At 43.1% G+C, this 16,049-nt stretch overlaps 1 protein-coding gene across 1 annotated transcript in view; it reads left to right on the top strand.

The window, feature by feature from the left end:
• Positions 1-15,168, top strand: part of DNAI4 (dynein axonemal intermediate chain 4) — a 641,148-nt gene extending 625,980 nt beyond the window's left edge. The window contains exon 17 of the mRNA XM_086953805.1: positions 14,962-15,168. Within this exon, the coding sequence (XP_086809931.1) occupies positions 14,962-15,012 (51 nt within the window). The 3' untranslated portion in view covers positions 15,013-15,168. The remainder of the gene's footprint in view (positions 1-14,961) is intronic.
• Positions 15,169-16,049: the final 881 nt, after the last annotated feature.

Here is a 16,049-nt window from a genome sequence, read left to right as displayed (position 1 = left end):
TACTGTATGAGAAATCACGCATCCATAGTTTTTTATGGACTGGACCCAGTTGCTTGAAACCTTTGAAAAGTCATGTTCTTATTACATGTATGTTGGATTTTTGTGATTTTGGTCTTGTTGCATTTAGATAAAGATACTTTATTTTTCCTCAACTAGTGTGGTGTCCATTTGAGGTGTTATCACTGTATGTGTGTTTTGAGTACAAATACTTTACACATTGCCTGTGGGATAAGTCTGGGTGCTCATGCCAAGCCAGGGGTTATCTAAAGTGTGTATCCCCTTACCCTGACTAGAAGAAAGGGTCCCTATTAACCCAGGGTGGAGTTCGTAGAGATGCACTACGCGGAGCTTGGCATACTGCCAAAAAAACTCAGTCGCACTACGCAGAGCTCCGCAAGCGGCAGAGTTCCATAGAAAAATACTGTTCGCGGTGATTGCACAGTGCGGATGCTTGTCCACACTGTGCAATCATTGTGATTGGCACCTTGCACAGTGCAAGTGGTCCCTTCTTCCTCTTTTCTGCCACGAGCATATGCGATCACTCACAATGAGAAACCTGACCACCCCGTGTTGAGCAATCTCGCCGGGATGTTTCTTTTCCATGCTTGCGCTCGCCAACTTGATGTTGACAATTGCAAATGAGCAAAAATCTCATCGGGAGGTCGATTTCCCTCACTCGCGCACGACAACTTGAAGTTGGTGAACGCGAGTGAGGAAAAAAACTCCGCTCCGCGAGGTGGAGTTTTTAGTAACTCCGCGAGCTTTGCGTAACGCGGAGTGCAGGAAACTCCGCAAGCGGAGCTGAGTTCACTGCCCAGGCTTAGTCCCTATTTGGACAAAGGTACCTACATCTGTCAACCAGAAACCCCCCATTGTTAACATGGATACGCCAATGTTACCATGTTTTAGCGAAAGAGTACATGACCTTTAGCATTGGCGAGCAGTGGTGAAGCTCCCAGAAAACTGAGGCCAGCAAAAATTAAGTCAGAAAAACAGGAGGTCAGAAGACAAAAGAGTTGGGGGAAACCCCGCCAAAGATGCCAGGTCTCACACGTATCATCAATATACTGATGATAAGGAATCCCCAAGTTTCTTAGTAAGACTCCAATGCTTTGGATGGAAATGTTGAGTAAGAAAGAGGTTAGGATAAATCCCTGCCGGACATCTTGAACTAGGGCCAAGAATATAACAAGCATTCAACAATTTTCAACATCAGCGATGTGCCCATGTGACTATTTGAGGACCACACCATAAATGCCCATTCACAATTTGAGTGTGTCAAGAAGCCTGCAGTGATTTCAGGATCAAAAGTTGTGAACTTTGTATGTGCGCGCAGAATTTTTTTTTCAAGAGTAGGGTTACTTTTACACTCTTGAGCAAGTCAGGAATTACTCCCTTGCTGAGCAAAAAAATCACTAGTTCAGTCCAGTAGGGAAGCATGTCTGGAAAGATTGCCAGGATTTGGTAGTTTGATAGTTTTTAGTAATTCTTCGTCCCCATTTAAGTTAAAGAGTTGCCAAGTGTTCTTGGTTTTTCATGTAGTGATCCGCTTGGGTTGATCATTTGGCCGTATAATCAGTGATTGTTCAATCAATTTTACTTTATACTCATACAACTGTGCAAATTCCTTTAATTTCTTGGCTAAGTCATCACATCTAATAGACAAGAGGCGCTACTAGCAGTTTAAAAAAGAAATATTTTATTCATTTTTAAAACATTTACATACAACTCCTCATTGAGTACTGCGGAGGTAGCACAGTTGTATTATTAAGAAAACCACATAAATTCAAGTATGCAGCCAGGCAATACTTCAGTTCATATTATTATTATTATTATTATTATTATTATTATTATTATTATTATTATTATTATTATTATTATTGGAGTCTTACATAGCACTCAGCTACCCACACAGGGTTTCCAGGCGCTTTCAGCAAGGCCCCACTTACTTAAAAGAACCAGGTCTTAAGCTGTTTTTGAAAGGTGGACAATGCGTTGCAACACTTCTTAAGGGTTCATGTTATATCACTACATAGTATTGCACACAGTACAAGCGTAAAGTAACATCATGGTTCATGACTCCACAGGGAGAATAATGCACAAAAGCAGCCCATTCTCACCTTCTCTACCCAGTGGGGCCTTACTGTGTGATCAGTTTATCATCTAGGCAGAGTTTCCCTCCAAGCATCCAAGACAGGTTTTTAGGACAGAAAATGAAGTGGGAATACAGAAATGGAAGGGGTCTACGCACTTCTGTTTACAAGTCTCCAATGGAGGGGCGAGTGAATTACAACAAAAGAGCTCACAATAAGAAGCGCATGTGACAAACATTCTGTATTAATTACTCAGAGTTATGAAAATACTTTAAGCTATTAAGGGAGGTCTGCTATCATTCTAAGAGAGTTCATAGAGTTCAAGTACAGATTTGTCCCACTGAGTTGCTTTTGTTGTTCACCTTAGTCTAATACTTTCTTCTCTATGAAATGTATGGCCCTCTGCAATTACTCCAGTCCTCAATTCACTGTGCAAATTGGGTAGATGGGAAGGTTGTGCTGATGTCTAACGTCTGTCTGGTAATCACTCTCTTGGCAAGCAATAAAGCCAAGTCTGAGAACTTGGTTGCAACCTGGCTTTCTTGGCAGTTTACGCCAGTTGGAAAACTTGGGCAGGCCGGTACTTGTCTGAGTCCATAACAGATGTAAAATGAATAACTTTCACAAAGAAATACTCCTTTTGTATAGATATCTTGCTTTTCCGATGCAGGCAAGGTTGGAGGTGGAATGCAATTGTCTCCTCTTTTTTGTCCAGCAAACACATGGCCCTTTTCTCACACAGGCACTTGTTGAACCAGTATGCCAGTGATTTATGTCTTTTCATTATGTTAAGGAGTGGAACTAACTAATTGAGGAGATCAGAGAGACAGTCAAAATATTGGGTAGTCGAGTGGTTGATATCTGTGTCGGCACTGATGGGTGGTAATAAATTATGTGGAGTGTTGCTAAAGGTATTGAGGTCTATTCTTGGTGTCTCAAAACCCAGTTAACTTTCTTTTTGGATGGTGCAGAGCCATGACGTGGAAAAAAGAGCAATTGATGGACAGAATGCAGAACAATGTCATATATTCACCCCGGGCCTAAATCCATCATTTTTTGTGTGTAATGAAATGGCCAAGCAGCAGCGAGAAAGGTTCAAGATAATAGTCAGACCAATCTACTGGTATGTTTTTTTTTTACATAAGAGCAGGTTACCTTAGGATATTATCTAGTATAAATCTTTTTGCGTGAGTTGGTCTCTGGTTGTGTACATGAGATCATTTCTGTGATGCCTCAATGATGATTAAAGTCTAAAAAAAAAAACAGAATTATTTTGCACGTGTAATTCCAAAGTCAGGCACTGAAAAGAGGAAAACAGTTGGGTAACTCTGCGCACTGTAAGAGGTCCTAGGTACTTCAATACCTCCCCAGTCCTCCCTCAATGGTCACATCTGACAATGAACTAGTTTGGAGGGAGCAGACTGCCTATTATGTTGAAGGACATAATTACTAAGTACTAGTCGGTCAGAGTTGTAATGTGAAATAGTGTCTTCAATATACAGCTTGTGCCTCACTGCATATTGACAGTTATGGATCATTCAGTGTAGAACTGAAGTGACTGTTTAGGTCGAGCAGACCTAAAAAGCATGCGAAGCATGCTTTGTCTGCGAAGACCTCTTTCGTTGGCGTGTTCCGATGAATGTGAGACAGGGGATGTGCACGCGCTTTCCATCGGCGATTTCACCTCGTGGGCGTGCACGCCCAGCCCGGCGCCGTGCACATCTCCTGTTCTCAACATTCACCGCAAGTCAGCTTCTGGCCATCGCACGCGTACACACACAGGCAAAGTCATGCATGTGCACACTCATTCCCACGCGCACACACTCACCCCCCCCAGGCATACACACAGGCAGGCAGGCACATGCACGCATGCAAGCACCCCCCTCCCCCACCACTCACGGAGCTCACACGCACACACACACGCGCGCACACACAGATCCCCCCCCTCTACTCACCGTGCTCTTTTCCGGCGCATCTCGACACGCGGGCACTTCTCTGGATTTTCACGCTACCGCGGGGCTCTCCCTCCATGATGGGAGCCTCGCAACAACGAGCATCACCGGCCTCTTCCGGCCGCGTCACAGGCCCCGCCCATGTCACGGGCAAGGATGCCTGACTTCCGGGTTCACGATCTGTCAACGTGTATTTTTCCTGTGGTAGCGAGGTCTCCAGCTGATGTTTTTCGTATAAAAGGGAGGGGTGTCCACGTTAATGGTTGCTTTCATTCGGATTTTAAAGGAGATTTTTCCATGTGTATTTTTCAATTCAATTCAATTCAAAAGTGCTTTATTCGAGTATTACTCATAAAAGCAGACAAACAAACACATAATAAAATACAATTAAATTACAAAGTCAGACATGACTTAAGCACAATACACGTTGAAAAGACAGTTTAAAATTACATTTCATCCTGTTATTTACAATCAAAGGTGCAAAGTTCATATGGTAAGAAGTCATATTTAAAAACGATCCTGTTTCACAGTTAAAAATCAAAGTAAAAATTGTTCGTCAGGTAGACACCTCGCATGGGAACAGAGAATAGATAATCTAGCAGTCTCTGTTCAACTAGGCAGAGAGTAGTCACCCTACTAGCATTCTCTGCCTAATTACCCACGCCCACCCCAATTACTTGGCAGTCGCTATAATAATCCAGTTTAAGGAGGTAGATTTAACAATGCGTAGAGCTACCATGCTGCTTTTAGTACCCAGATTTCTACACATGGGAGCCAACCAAACACGTCTGGGAGCAGAATATGCATGACAGGCGAACAAGAAGTGACCCAAAGTTTCCTTTCCTTCCCCACAAACTGGGCAAATAGCTGGACCTCCATTGCTCCATTTTGATGTTAAATTGCTCAGAGGTAGAGAGCCAGCCCTCATTTGAAAAAACAGTTTCCTATCCATGGGTTTAGTTATAAGGTCCCAATACATTTCAAACACCGGAAACAGTTTAGCTTCAAGGAAAGCAGTCGTCATAGACCCATTATTATTGCTAAGGAGACTCTTGTTTTCAGCCTGTTCCCAAAAAAGGTTTTTTATGAACAACTTGGATGGGAAGGATGACCCGGTTGGATCGGACCAAAGTTCGCTTAGCCCTAGTTCACTTAATGCTATTGTTAATGATGTAAACCATCTGATTTTATGGAATCGGTCTGCTTTGATGACATCAGCAAATCCTTCTGCATATTGTGACAACTCAGGGTTGGTCCAGATTCTACGCCAATATAATATCGGTCGAAGTTTGCACATTGCCAAGATTTCCTTCCTGCCAAGGTCATATCTGAGAGGCAAAAGGGGGCTGCTCTGTGGGGTGCCTGTTAGTTTTCGGAGGAAGTTATTCTCTGACGTCTGTAACTCCTGAAGGTTTTCTTGCCCCCACATCTCTGCCCCGTGCAATGCAGACCCTATTGCCTTAGCCTCATATATGATTAAAGGCGGTTTAATTGGTTTGGTTAAGGATTTGCTGTGCTCCTTAATGATGGTACCGGCCAGTTGTTTATGTCTTAATACAGCAAGATTTAAATGATGGTTCCATCTATTATCGTTTGAAATGTGGATCCCCAGGTAAGTAAAATAATTCACTACTTCGAGGCAACGCCCACCCATGGATATTTTGGATTTAAAATTCCTGCAAGGATTAAAAACCATGAATTTTGTTTTAGCTGCGTTTACCTCCAAGCCGTGATCACTACAAAATTTGTCAAAAATTACCAATGCCTTTTGCAGACCACTAGGGGATTTTGATAAAATTAAGGTGTCGTCTGCGAACATTAAAATAGGAACTTTTGCACCTGCGAGTGAGGGAGCATCTACGGGCTCAGCTTGCATACGGGGAACAATTCCATTTATGAAAAGAGTAAACAATGTCGGTGCCATTGAACAGCCCTGTCGAACCCCACGCTCGACAGGGAAGTCAATAGTGTCATTGCCGTAACCACCCCATTGGATCTTAGCATAAGTGCCCTCATGGAGTCTCATGATCAAAGTTAAAATAGTCGTCGGGACCCCCAGAGCTGCCAGCACCTCCCACAATTTTGCCCTCGGCACCAGGTCGAATACAGCCCGTAGGTCAACAAAAGCTGCGTAGAGACTGCATCCGCCCAGGACCATGTGTATTTTTATATATCACGATCTTTCTTGTTTAATTTTTGGATGGATGTTACTTTCTCCAGGACGGATAGGAGGGTGAGCGAATTCATTAAGAACACTAGAATTATGAAATCGGTAACTGTCCAAAATATATGTTGAGCATGCCCCCTCGTGTACACTTGCAAAAGGCTGTTTACAGGAGCCCCACAAGCAAGGTTGTGCAAAGACTATTTCGGAAGGTGTTTTAACCCCAAGCTTTTGGTGAATACTGAGAAGTAGCTCCGTCCTGCAGTGCTAGGTGCAGAGGGTCACAGTAAAGCCTATAAACTCACCGCCCATGATATGGCCTCATATCAAAGATGATCGGGGTCTTCTAGTGCACAGGCCAGGCCTCCAACTGCATAAGCAGGATCAACATAGCCCCGCCCACTGCCAAAAGACGTACATTCGCTCAGTGATATAGCAGGCCAACCAATAAACAACTTGCAAACTTTCCCTCAGCCAGTCTCCAGCCACAGTAAAGTATCCAAACAGCCAATTACAAGCAAGCACTGAGATGTTCCGGACAACTCAATGACAAGGCACCATCCAACCAATCCATGGGGAGCAGATTAGTTTAATAAAGCCTTGCGCCACCACAGCACAATTTATCTTTAATTAAACACATAGCGTGGTTGCCATAGTAACAAGTACATGCCAAGAGCGGCCAAGTGAATACATTGATTGGGGCAGGCAGCATAGAAAGGCTGAACAGCCATTACAATGCAACTTTTATTACTTTTATTACGCTTTGCTATTACATGATGTAATGACATTCATTCCATAGAAAGCAGCAGAACAGCACACCTGTGCTGCTTTCATTCTTCAATCCTGCAGCACCTTATATTTAATATTTACACATTCTCAAAGCACCTGTAATGCGTGACAATGCATTAGAATGCGCTAGTCTAACGCCTGGTACTTGGCAGGGATGTACAAGCTTCAAAGTTTTGTCTTAAGAAACGTGGCGGTTCTTCAGCAGCGGTTATAGGGGCCAAGCTTTGGAACAACTTGTCTCTTTCTCTGCAAGCCTCTTCTAATCATGCTCTTTTGCGAAAACAGCTGAAACTTTAGCTCTTTACACATAATTTTAGTCTCTCTCCCCTCTGGAATATTTCCTTTTGTTATATCCCAATTTCGGTTTGTTTTAGTGCTGGTGTCTGAAAGTGGAATTTCGTAGCGTTGTGATGCTCTTTTGTGGTCCAGTGTTGTGCTCCACAAATGCACCTTTTCATTTCATGGGTGGATGGATGATGTGGCATCTTAGGATCGGCCAGGGATGCCTGGCCCATAAAACTTTCCACCCCTAACTTAAAACCCCTGCATAAGGGAGAGACAGCTGGGAAGACCCTAGAATTGTGAGACAACATAAGAGGAAAGGATTCCTTGCTGGGATAAAAAGCCACCTGATGCCCATGCAAAGTTGGAGTAAGGTCTTGGGACTTTGGATGACTCCAGAACTAGATGGGTCTCTACAGTACCTTTCACTAATTAAAATTACAACTGCATATCTGGAATGCATTTTTGCGTCATGCTGCTGTAGCGCCGCTATTCTCAACAGTTTAAAAACGTCACCTTTTTTATTCCTTTCTGATTTTGGCATTTAACCCTTTCTTTTTTCGTGCCCTACGCGTTGTTAAGGAAGATTTATTTGCTAACAGTGTGCTTAATCTTATAGTTGCTTTGCTGACTCCCCCCCCACACACAGACTCCCCCCCACACAGACTCCCCTCCCCCCACACAGACTCCCCTCCCCCCACACAGACTCCCCTCCCCCCACACAGACTCCCCTCCCCCCCACACAGACTCCCCTCCCCCCACACACACTCCCCTCCCCCCACACACACTCCCCTCCCCCACACACACACTCCCCTCCCCCACACACACACTCCCCTCCCCCCACACACACACACACTCCCCTTCCCCCCACACACACTCCCCTTCCCCCACAAACACACTGTCCCTCCTCCCCACACACACACTCCCCTCCCCCACACACACACTCCCCTCCCCCCACACACACTCCCCTCCCCCCACACACACTCTCCCCCCCCACACACACTCCCCTCCCCCCACACACACTCCCCTCCCCACACACACACTCCCCTCCCCCACACACACTCCCCTCCCCCACTCACTCCCCTCCCCCACTCACATTCCCCCCCACTCACACTCCCCCCACTCACACTCCCCCCCACTCACACTCCCCCACTCCCACCCCCCCACTCACACTCCCCCCTTCACACACCCCCTCACACACCCCCCTCACACCCACACACACAAATACCACCCCCACACACTTACACTGCACTCAAGGAAACATACTCTCCAAATACCACTCAGTGCCATATAATTACACTACACATAATTACACTGCACTCAAGGAAACATACACTCCTAATACCACTCAGTGCCACATAATTACACTCCACATAATTACACTGCACTCAAGGAAACATACACTCCTAATACCACTCAGTGCCACATAATTACACGCTAAATAATTACACTGCACTCAATGCAACATGCACTCCTAATACCACTCAGGGCCAGATAATTACACACCACACAATTACACTCTACTAAATACAACATACACTCCACACAATACCACTCAGTGCCACATAATTATATTCTACATAATTACACTGCACTCAATGCAACATGCACTCCAAATACCACTCAGTGCCAGATAATTACACACCACACAATTACACTCTACTAAATACAACATACACTCCACACAATACCACTCAGTGCCACATAATTATATTCTACATAATTACACTGCACTCAATGCAACATACACTCCAAATACCACTCAGTGCCACATAATTACACGCTAAATAATTACACTGCACTCAATGCAACATACACTCCTAATACCACTCAGTGCCACATAATTACACGCCACATAATTACACTGCACTCAATGCAACATACACTTCAAATACCACTCAGTGCCAGATAATTACACGCCACATAATTACACTCCACGTAATACAACATACACTCCCCATATTACCACTCAGTGCCACATAATTACACGCCACATAATTACACTCTTTTCGATGCAGCGTAAATACACTCCACATAATACAACTCCGTGCCATATAATTACACACCTCATATTTACACTCTACTCAATGCAACATAAATACACTCTATCTGTCTATCTATCGCCCTCACTATCGCCCTCCCACCCTCCCTCCCTCTATCTATCGCACTCACTCTATCGCACCACCACAGTATCACTCAGCACCACCACAGCATCACTCGTCGCCACCAAAACATCACTCTGCGCCACCACAGCATCAATCTGCGCAACCATTCAACAACTGGTTCAAATTTTCTCTCTATGTTTCAAGCTTGATTACAAATGTCACAAACAGATATTAATATTTCACTTCTGTTCGTGGATTTTTGTCACAATAAAATACAATGAACAGAATCTTCACAAAAGTTATTTACAAAAGTTTAAGCTACTGTCATTATAAATTACAATAACTTTTATTTAAGTATTAATTATTAAATTGTTTGTAAAACTATTGCTATTTGTAATATCAATACATCTAAGTCACCTAAATAAAACACATATTGCGTTACAAATGCTATAGGTGTCACATTTACAGAAGTTAAAACTATTGGCATTGTAAATGACAAAGCTATTAAATTCGCTATTTTCAAAACCAACACATAAATAAAAAATGTGTCATTTACAATACCAACAGCTCAAACTTTCCTAATGCGAGACCTATTGCATTGCAAATGCTTGTTTTGTTTCAGTTGGCCAATGTCTTCATTGACTGGGTCCGCTTGTTCTAATCAATGAGCTTGTCAAGATTCTGTTTTGGTCAGGGTTAGCTAAATGAGTGGGAATTGTGAAGGCTGAAGTGATAGAGGGGAAAGAGTCATCCTAGCATGCAAGTAAGTTGTTTATATCAGCTTGAGAGCGATATGGTTTTGAACCTCTTCGGACAATGCAGACAATAGCTTCTTGAGCTTGAGTGTCTGGAAAAAAACAGGCATCAGATGAGGGAATAAAGAGTTTAAGTAAGTAGACAAAATAGAACATAGGTAGGACATATCATCTAGCAGGACAAATTTGGAGCCGAGGAGATGGTTTGTGTTAGTTGATTCTGAACTATAAAGTAGAGCCTGCTATGATGTTCATCTAGTGCTTTCTGTGTTGTCTGTGGTTGTCATTAAAAGTAGCTAACAGTTGCAAACCACAGAAGACTGGTAACCTACAGTGATAGGGTGATAGGCAGCATTTACAGTCAGGGATCGTTCAGTTGGTTCATGTTCTGGTATTGGCTCAGGAGTTTCATTGGTAGTGATGTTGGCTATAGCTTTGGAAGTGGAGACCAGGAAAGAAAGTAAAAGTAAGGGTGATGGTGTGCTGAGTGTGACTGGTGTTTGGAGGTGTCAAGATAAACAAGAGATGATGGGTGATGGAACGGTTTGTGGACCTAGATGGGGAATAGTAAGAGAAAGGAGGAGTATATGAGGGAATATGTCAGAAAGCAGTGTGAGGCGAGATTGGGAAGGGGGAACAGCTTGGGGAACTTTGCAGGGAATGACTAGAGCTGTGTAATGTAAGTGAGATTGAGGTAGAGGTGACTGATGGAGACGTGTATGTGTGTGTGTGCACCCACGCACATTGTAAGGGCTAAGCAGTATTAGTTATGACTTGTCATTTGTCTGTGCAGGATAAAATAAGTTGTAAGGGTTCAGAGTTCTCCACGTGAGCCTTTGGTATACAGGGAGATTTCTCCTTATGTGGTTGATCCAGGGGTGGTCTGTAGGGTAGTAGGGTAGTAGGGTAGTAGGGGCAGGGAAGACATCAGCCCATATGAGCTTTGGTAGAGTGTGGAACAGGTTGTTAGGATAGAGATATTGAGTTATCACAGGTGGCCAAGCGTGAGCAGTTTGGGGATGTGGCAAGTTCTGAAACATCTTAGGTTGAACCAAGGGGAGGTAAATCAGCAGTTTAGGTAGCTTGCATTTGGGATGGCAAGCTAAGGAGCAATATCCCATTGAGGTTAGATTTGGAGCCCCTGAACGAGTTAGGCATGGAAGGTGTAAATAGGGTCAGGTAGTTGAGTGATGCTGAGGCTAGGATCGTGTGGTACTTAGGGCTTCCTGAGTCGAGAGTTTGTATGATACTTCGATCTGGTGTATTACAGTGAAGGGAAAGGTTGTATGTAAGTGTTTCAGGGTAGGAGTGAGGGCAATTGTTTGTGGAGGTTTGCAAATATGAGGCAAGCAGCACATGTGGGGGTGTGCCAGAGAAGACCCTCTTTAAGGCTTTGAGAAGGGTTAGGAATAGGTGGTAGAAAAATGAAAGACATCTATGCATACACTGAATCATGATCTTTCCATTATTCTGTATGTAACTGGAATTGATCCATTAACCAGAGAGGAGGGAAATATTGTTAACTTGCAGCACTTAAAAACGTCATTATGGAAAATGTCTGTCCAAGACAAGATGGTTTGGGTGAAGAAGATGAGCTTGTCATAATGACAGCTGTGGTACTGATTGGTGATGAAAGGAAATCGTTTGCCAATGCTTTGGAAGGATTTGAATAGTAGAGTACCTTGAATGAATCTGCTCCTGCTTTCTTAATCTTGAGTAATTTGGTTTAATAGTAGGCAATGGTTTCAGGTGTTGCAGGGGAGTATCAGTGCTTGGTTGCAGGAGAAGGTTAAGGAAGAATTCAAAGTTGCACTCGAAGGAAGCTCATCTGATTCCCGCCATATAGGTATTCGCAACAACACACATCATTGTTTGCAGGAGGAAGTGCAGCTAGAAGGTTAATTGTGAAGGATCCACAGTGCAGAAGGCGCCGGGCCACAGGATGGCACCTCTGCGAGTCAAGGTTTTGAGTGGAGGCGCAAGTGGGCCAGTGATCAGAAACAGGAGAGTAGACAGGAAAGTCAACACAGCAGTGGTCAGAGTCAGGGGCAGCAAAACTATCTCGGCATTACGCTGGAACTTGTTGATGCAGAGGTGAGCAAATAGGCTCTCCAACCAAATCAGGTCAGCCCAATCTTCAAAAATTCACAGATGAAAGCGAGAACAACAAAGACGAGTCAGAAACCTGGGTGGATGGGCATCAGGAGATGAGGATTGAGACAGATGGAATTTTAGACCTTGTTTTCACCAAGACTTAATTTCATCTCAAAAGGCTAAAGCTCTAGATAAGGTTAAAGTGGCACAGGGAAAAGTAAAGCACTTTTTCATGCTGGTTAGAAGCACAGGTAAAGACAGTCAGGTGTAGTCCTTTCACAATGTCACTTAGTGAGCCTTTTTGCCCTTCCAGTATTTGTAGTGAGCTTCTTAGTTCTTCTTCGATTTCCCTGAATGCAGGACTACCAATGTATCTGCCGCAACAGGGGATGAAATCAAAAGATACATTCAATTTAGTCTTTCATCCATGTTACTTAACTACACCTTTTTGTTCTTCCTCACTTTTCCTGTAGGCAAGACAGCCAAAATGTCTAATAACATAGAGATTAAAACAAAGGAGAGCAGAGCAAATGGAGGGACAATTATATCCAGCTTCACTCACCTCAAACGTGTTTGTGTTTGGTTGGTGGGGGGCCTGTAGCAGGAAATTCATGTCTCTTGTCTCGTTTTCACTCTGGCTGGGACACCAGGGTAGGTCACAAGTTGTTTGATCCTAATAGAAGTAAAGAGGGGAGAGGATCCGAACCTGCAGCGGCTCCTCCATTAGGACAGAGGAGTGTCGCTCCTCTTCCCCAATGCAGCAAAAGTGAAAAATAAAATGGTAATAAAATTAATTTATTACAATTTTTTTCACTGCTCTCAGCCCAAGCAGTGTTTGAGTGTGGGGCCATTGCTGCTGACTAGCAGCAGTGGTGCTCACTCCAGTTTAAAGTGGGCATGTCACTGTCTTGCGACGGCCAGTGTGACATGCACAGTGTAAACCTCTCCACACAGGAGAGCAGGCACAGGCCCACAATGCCTCAGGGAGCATCAAGCCAGCCCACTCCAACCAATCCTGGCACTTCTCTCATACTGCTTAACATTATCAGCAGCATGGGAGCAGAATCTGGACTGGTAAAGAGGAGTTGGCTGAGGCTCCAGGAGCAGTCACGCTCGGACTTCAGTACAGTAGAGAACACTGAGGACATGTGGGTAAGTAAATATTTTATGTCTTTTATTCATTTCTTTTTGATCCACTGACAGCACTGAGAGAAACTTGCATTACCTTCAGCCTGTACTCCAGAACTCGCAATCGAGGTTCGTTATAAATGAAATACTGTGAACAAGCCATGATTGATTGCTTTGGCATTGAGGCTAACAGCATTGCTGGCTTATCACAGTGCCTGTCACTGGGTTACATTTCACATTGTTCTCTGACACCACTACACTATTAAGTGTTACCACCCTCCAATGGTCAGAACACCTCGAGGCTAACTTGAGGTGTTGGGGGGTGTCCAATAAGGGGTGATGTGCCGACATATTCAGGATTTTCACTCAGTGGTGACGGATGCCCTAGAATTCACATAGAGCCAACCGTCCATGGGGCCACCATCTTGTATGTCTTGGATATATCAATATCTTGAATTGAAAGTGGAGACAGGACTTCCACATAAAAGAAAAAGAACGAAAACAAATATGTTAAAGAATTTAACAGCAGTCTGTACGTTAACTTCTTTTTAAATCGTTCACATTAGTGAAATTCCATCGGTTGATACCAGAGCTGATGGAAAACCCAAAAGCCAATGCCTAAAGCCAATTGAACCACAGTGGTCAGCAGCTAAAAGGGACCGTCCAAAAACCCATTTCTGCCCCGGTACGTGTGTGTTGTGTGGTTTATTTTGTTTGATGATATGAGCTCTCCACAGACAGCTAGGGCAGTCTGTAGACAAGGCTTACCTTACTGCCCTATGGAGACCTATGGAAAGGAAGGACCCGCAGGTAAGAAACGCTGAGGTGGTAAGCAGAATGCTGAGAAGTAGTCATCAGGGCAAGGGATGCAAGAACAGCCACTATTTACAAGATACCACAGTCTTAACAATCTATAAGGAAGCTTGGACATTGATTTACTTGCTTGCACGGGAGGGTAAATATATTCATAAGTAAATGAAATGAAATGAGATGTATTTATTGTTTAGTTAATTAAAACCATTACAATTTTCCCACAAGAATCAGTTAGTAATAAAAAGAATAGATTAAAATCACTCAACCAAGTTTTATACAATAGGATATAATATTCATAAGTATATTAATGAATTTAACTCATAGTGGGATAATTTTTGGCAGTGTTGCACACAAAGTATTTCTTTCTAATGTGATTTTTTGTGGTAAAAGCACGGATATGACGCTGTTTTCAAAAGCACAGATATGACGCTGTTTCTTTGACGGCATTGGCTGCCTGACAACGGCCCTCTATAGAGTGAAGATTCTTGGAAAAAACATTGATTGGTCTTACCTGTTTCAAGCCCAAAGTTGTATTTTATGTGGACTGTACATTTTCTTAGGTGTAATATTGAACTCAATTGCTGTTTACCCGCCATCAAAACCTTTTAGGCTATGCACCGTGTCCTAAAGTGTTCCGTAGTAAACTCTGTTTACGACAATCTGTGTTTGCTATAACCGTACTCTCTATCTCTTAGCAGTTATATGCAGTGTCTGACCTACTAATGGCTTTAGAAGGCTGCTTCACGCGTGAATTACCGCACTCTAACTGCGTGCTTTTCCTTGCAGGTGGATCAGTTATATGACATAATTACTACCACGTTAGCCAGCCAGCTGTAGTTAATTGAGAAGAACACGAAACAGACGATGTTACCGGAAAGCGTTTACTATATCTGTAAATTAAATGTATTTAAATGTGCAATGAAAAAAACATTCTTAATAAATTATATTATTTCTCAAATTGTTCAAGTGTAAATTATACCATTTTCATATTTTACAGTATTCGTTCCAATTTGTACACGGGTTAAACGGCTCTGGTACCACGTCACAAAAGTAGAGATGTATTAGACTATGTAATGTGTACTCAAGGCTTGCCCATTTGTGGGGTTTACTCCTTTTTTCAGGCTAATGTACAGTCCCTTGCTGTGCATAAATTATACACATCTTGTATTCAGACACTTTTCTCACTTGTGCCCAATTTCCTTTTCCTATATCGTACGTAATATATATTTTACACATGCAAAAGTCAATGACAAATGTACAATTTGGTTAGTTTCTTGTTCACCTCATACTGCGCTTTTCCATACAGAGGTTAGTGTGCTTCCTCACACTTGCTACACCCTTTACACCATATGCGTTTGGGTTTATGCCAGCTGCAGGGACAGCTTCAGCGCTGGTAGCGCCCAGTGTGACAATGTTTGTTGGTGCCCCCCAAAGACCTCCTTCTCCACGGATTCACTCATGACCACCCTTTAACAGTGTCCCTCAAGTCTCCATAACCACTCTCTCTCACCTGCATGTCCTTAGTGTTATTGCGCCACTCATGCCAATGTAATGTATTCGAGCCCTTTACATCACACACACATTACAAAGAAAATGAATCATAAGTGTTTAAATCAGTATATAGGAAATGTTACATCAGACAGAGGACTTTAAGGTGTTTGAGTCGCCCATCATCCATACTGGTAGACAGTATAGTTTAAGAGTTCTTGGTCTGGAGAAGCACAAACTCAGAATTTAAAACTTAACACCAAGGTTGGGGGGTTGGCTTGACTAATTCATGATTTATGAGGATAATGTAAGACTGGGGAAAAATCATAACACTTTAATTTAGTTAATACTGTTCTATAATAGGATTTACAGTTATAAACTGCAAG

The sequence above is a fragment of the Lissotriton vulgaris genome, chromosome 1_1, assembly GCF_964263255.1.
Source record: "Lissotriton vulgaris chromosome 1_1, aLisVul1.2, whole genome shotgun sequence".
In the NCBI taxonomy this organism is placed as follows: Eukaryota; Metazoa; Chordata; class Amphibia; order Caudata; family Salamandridae; genus Lissotriton; species Lissotriton vulgaris.
Note: the sequence above shows the minus strand (reverse complement) of the source record. Positions and strands in the feature narration are given on the sequence as shown.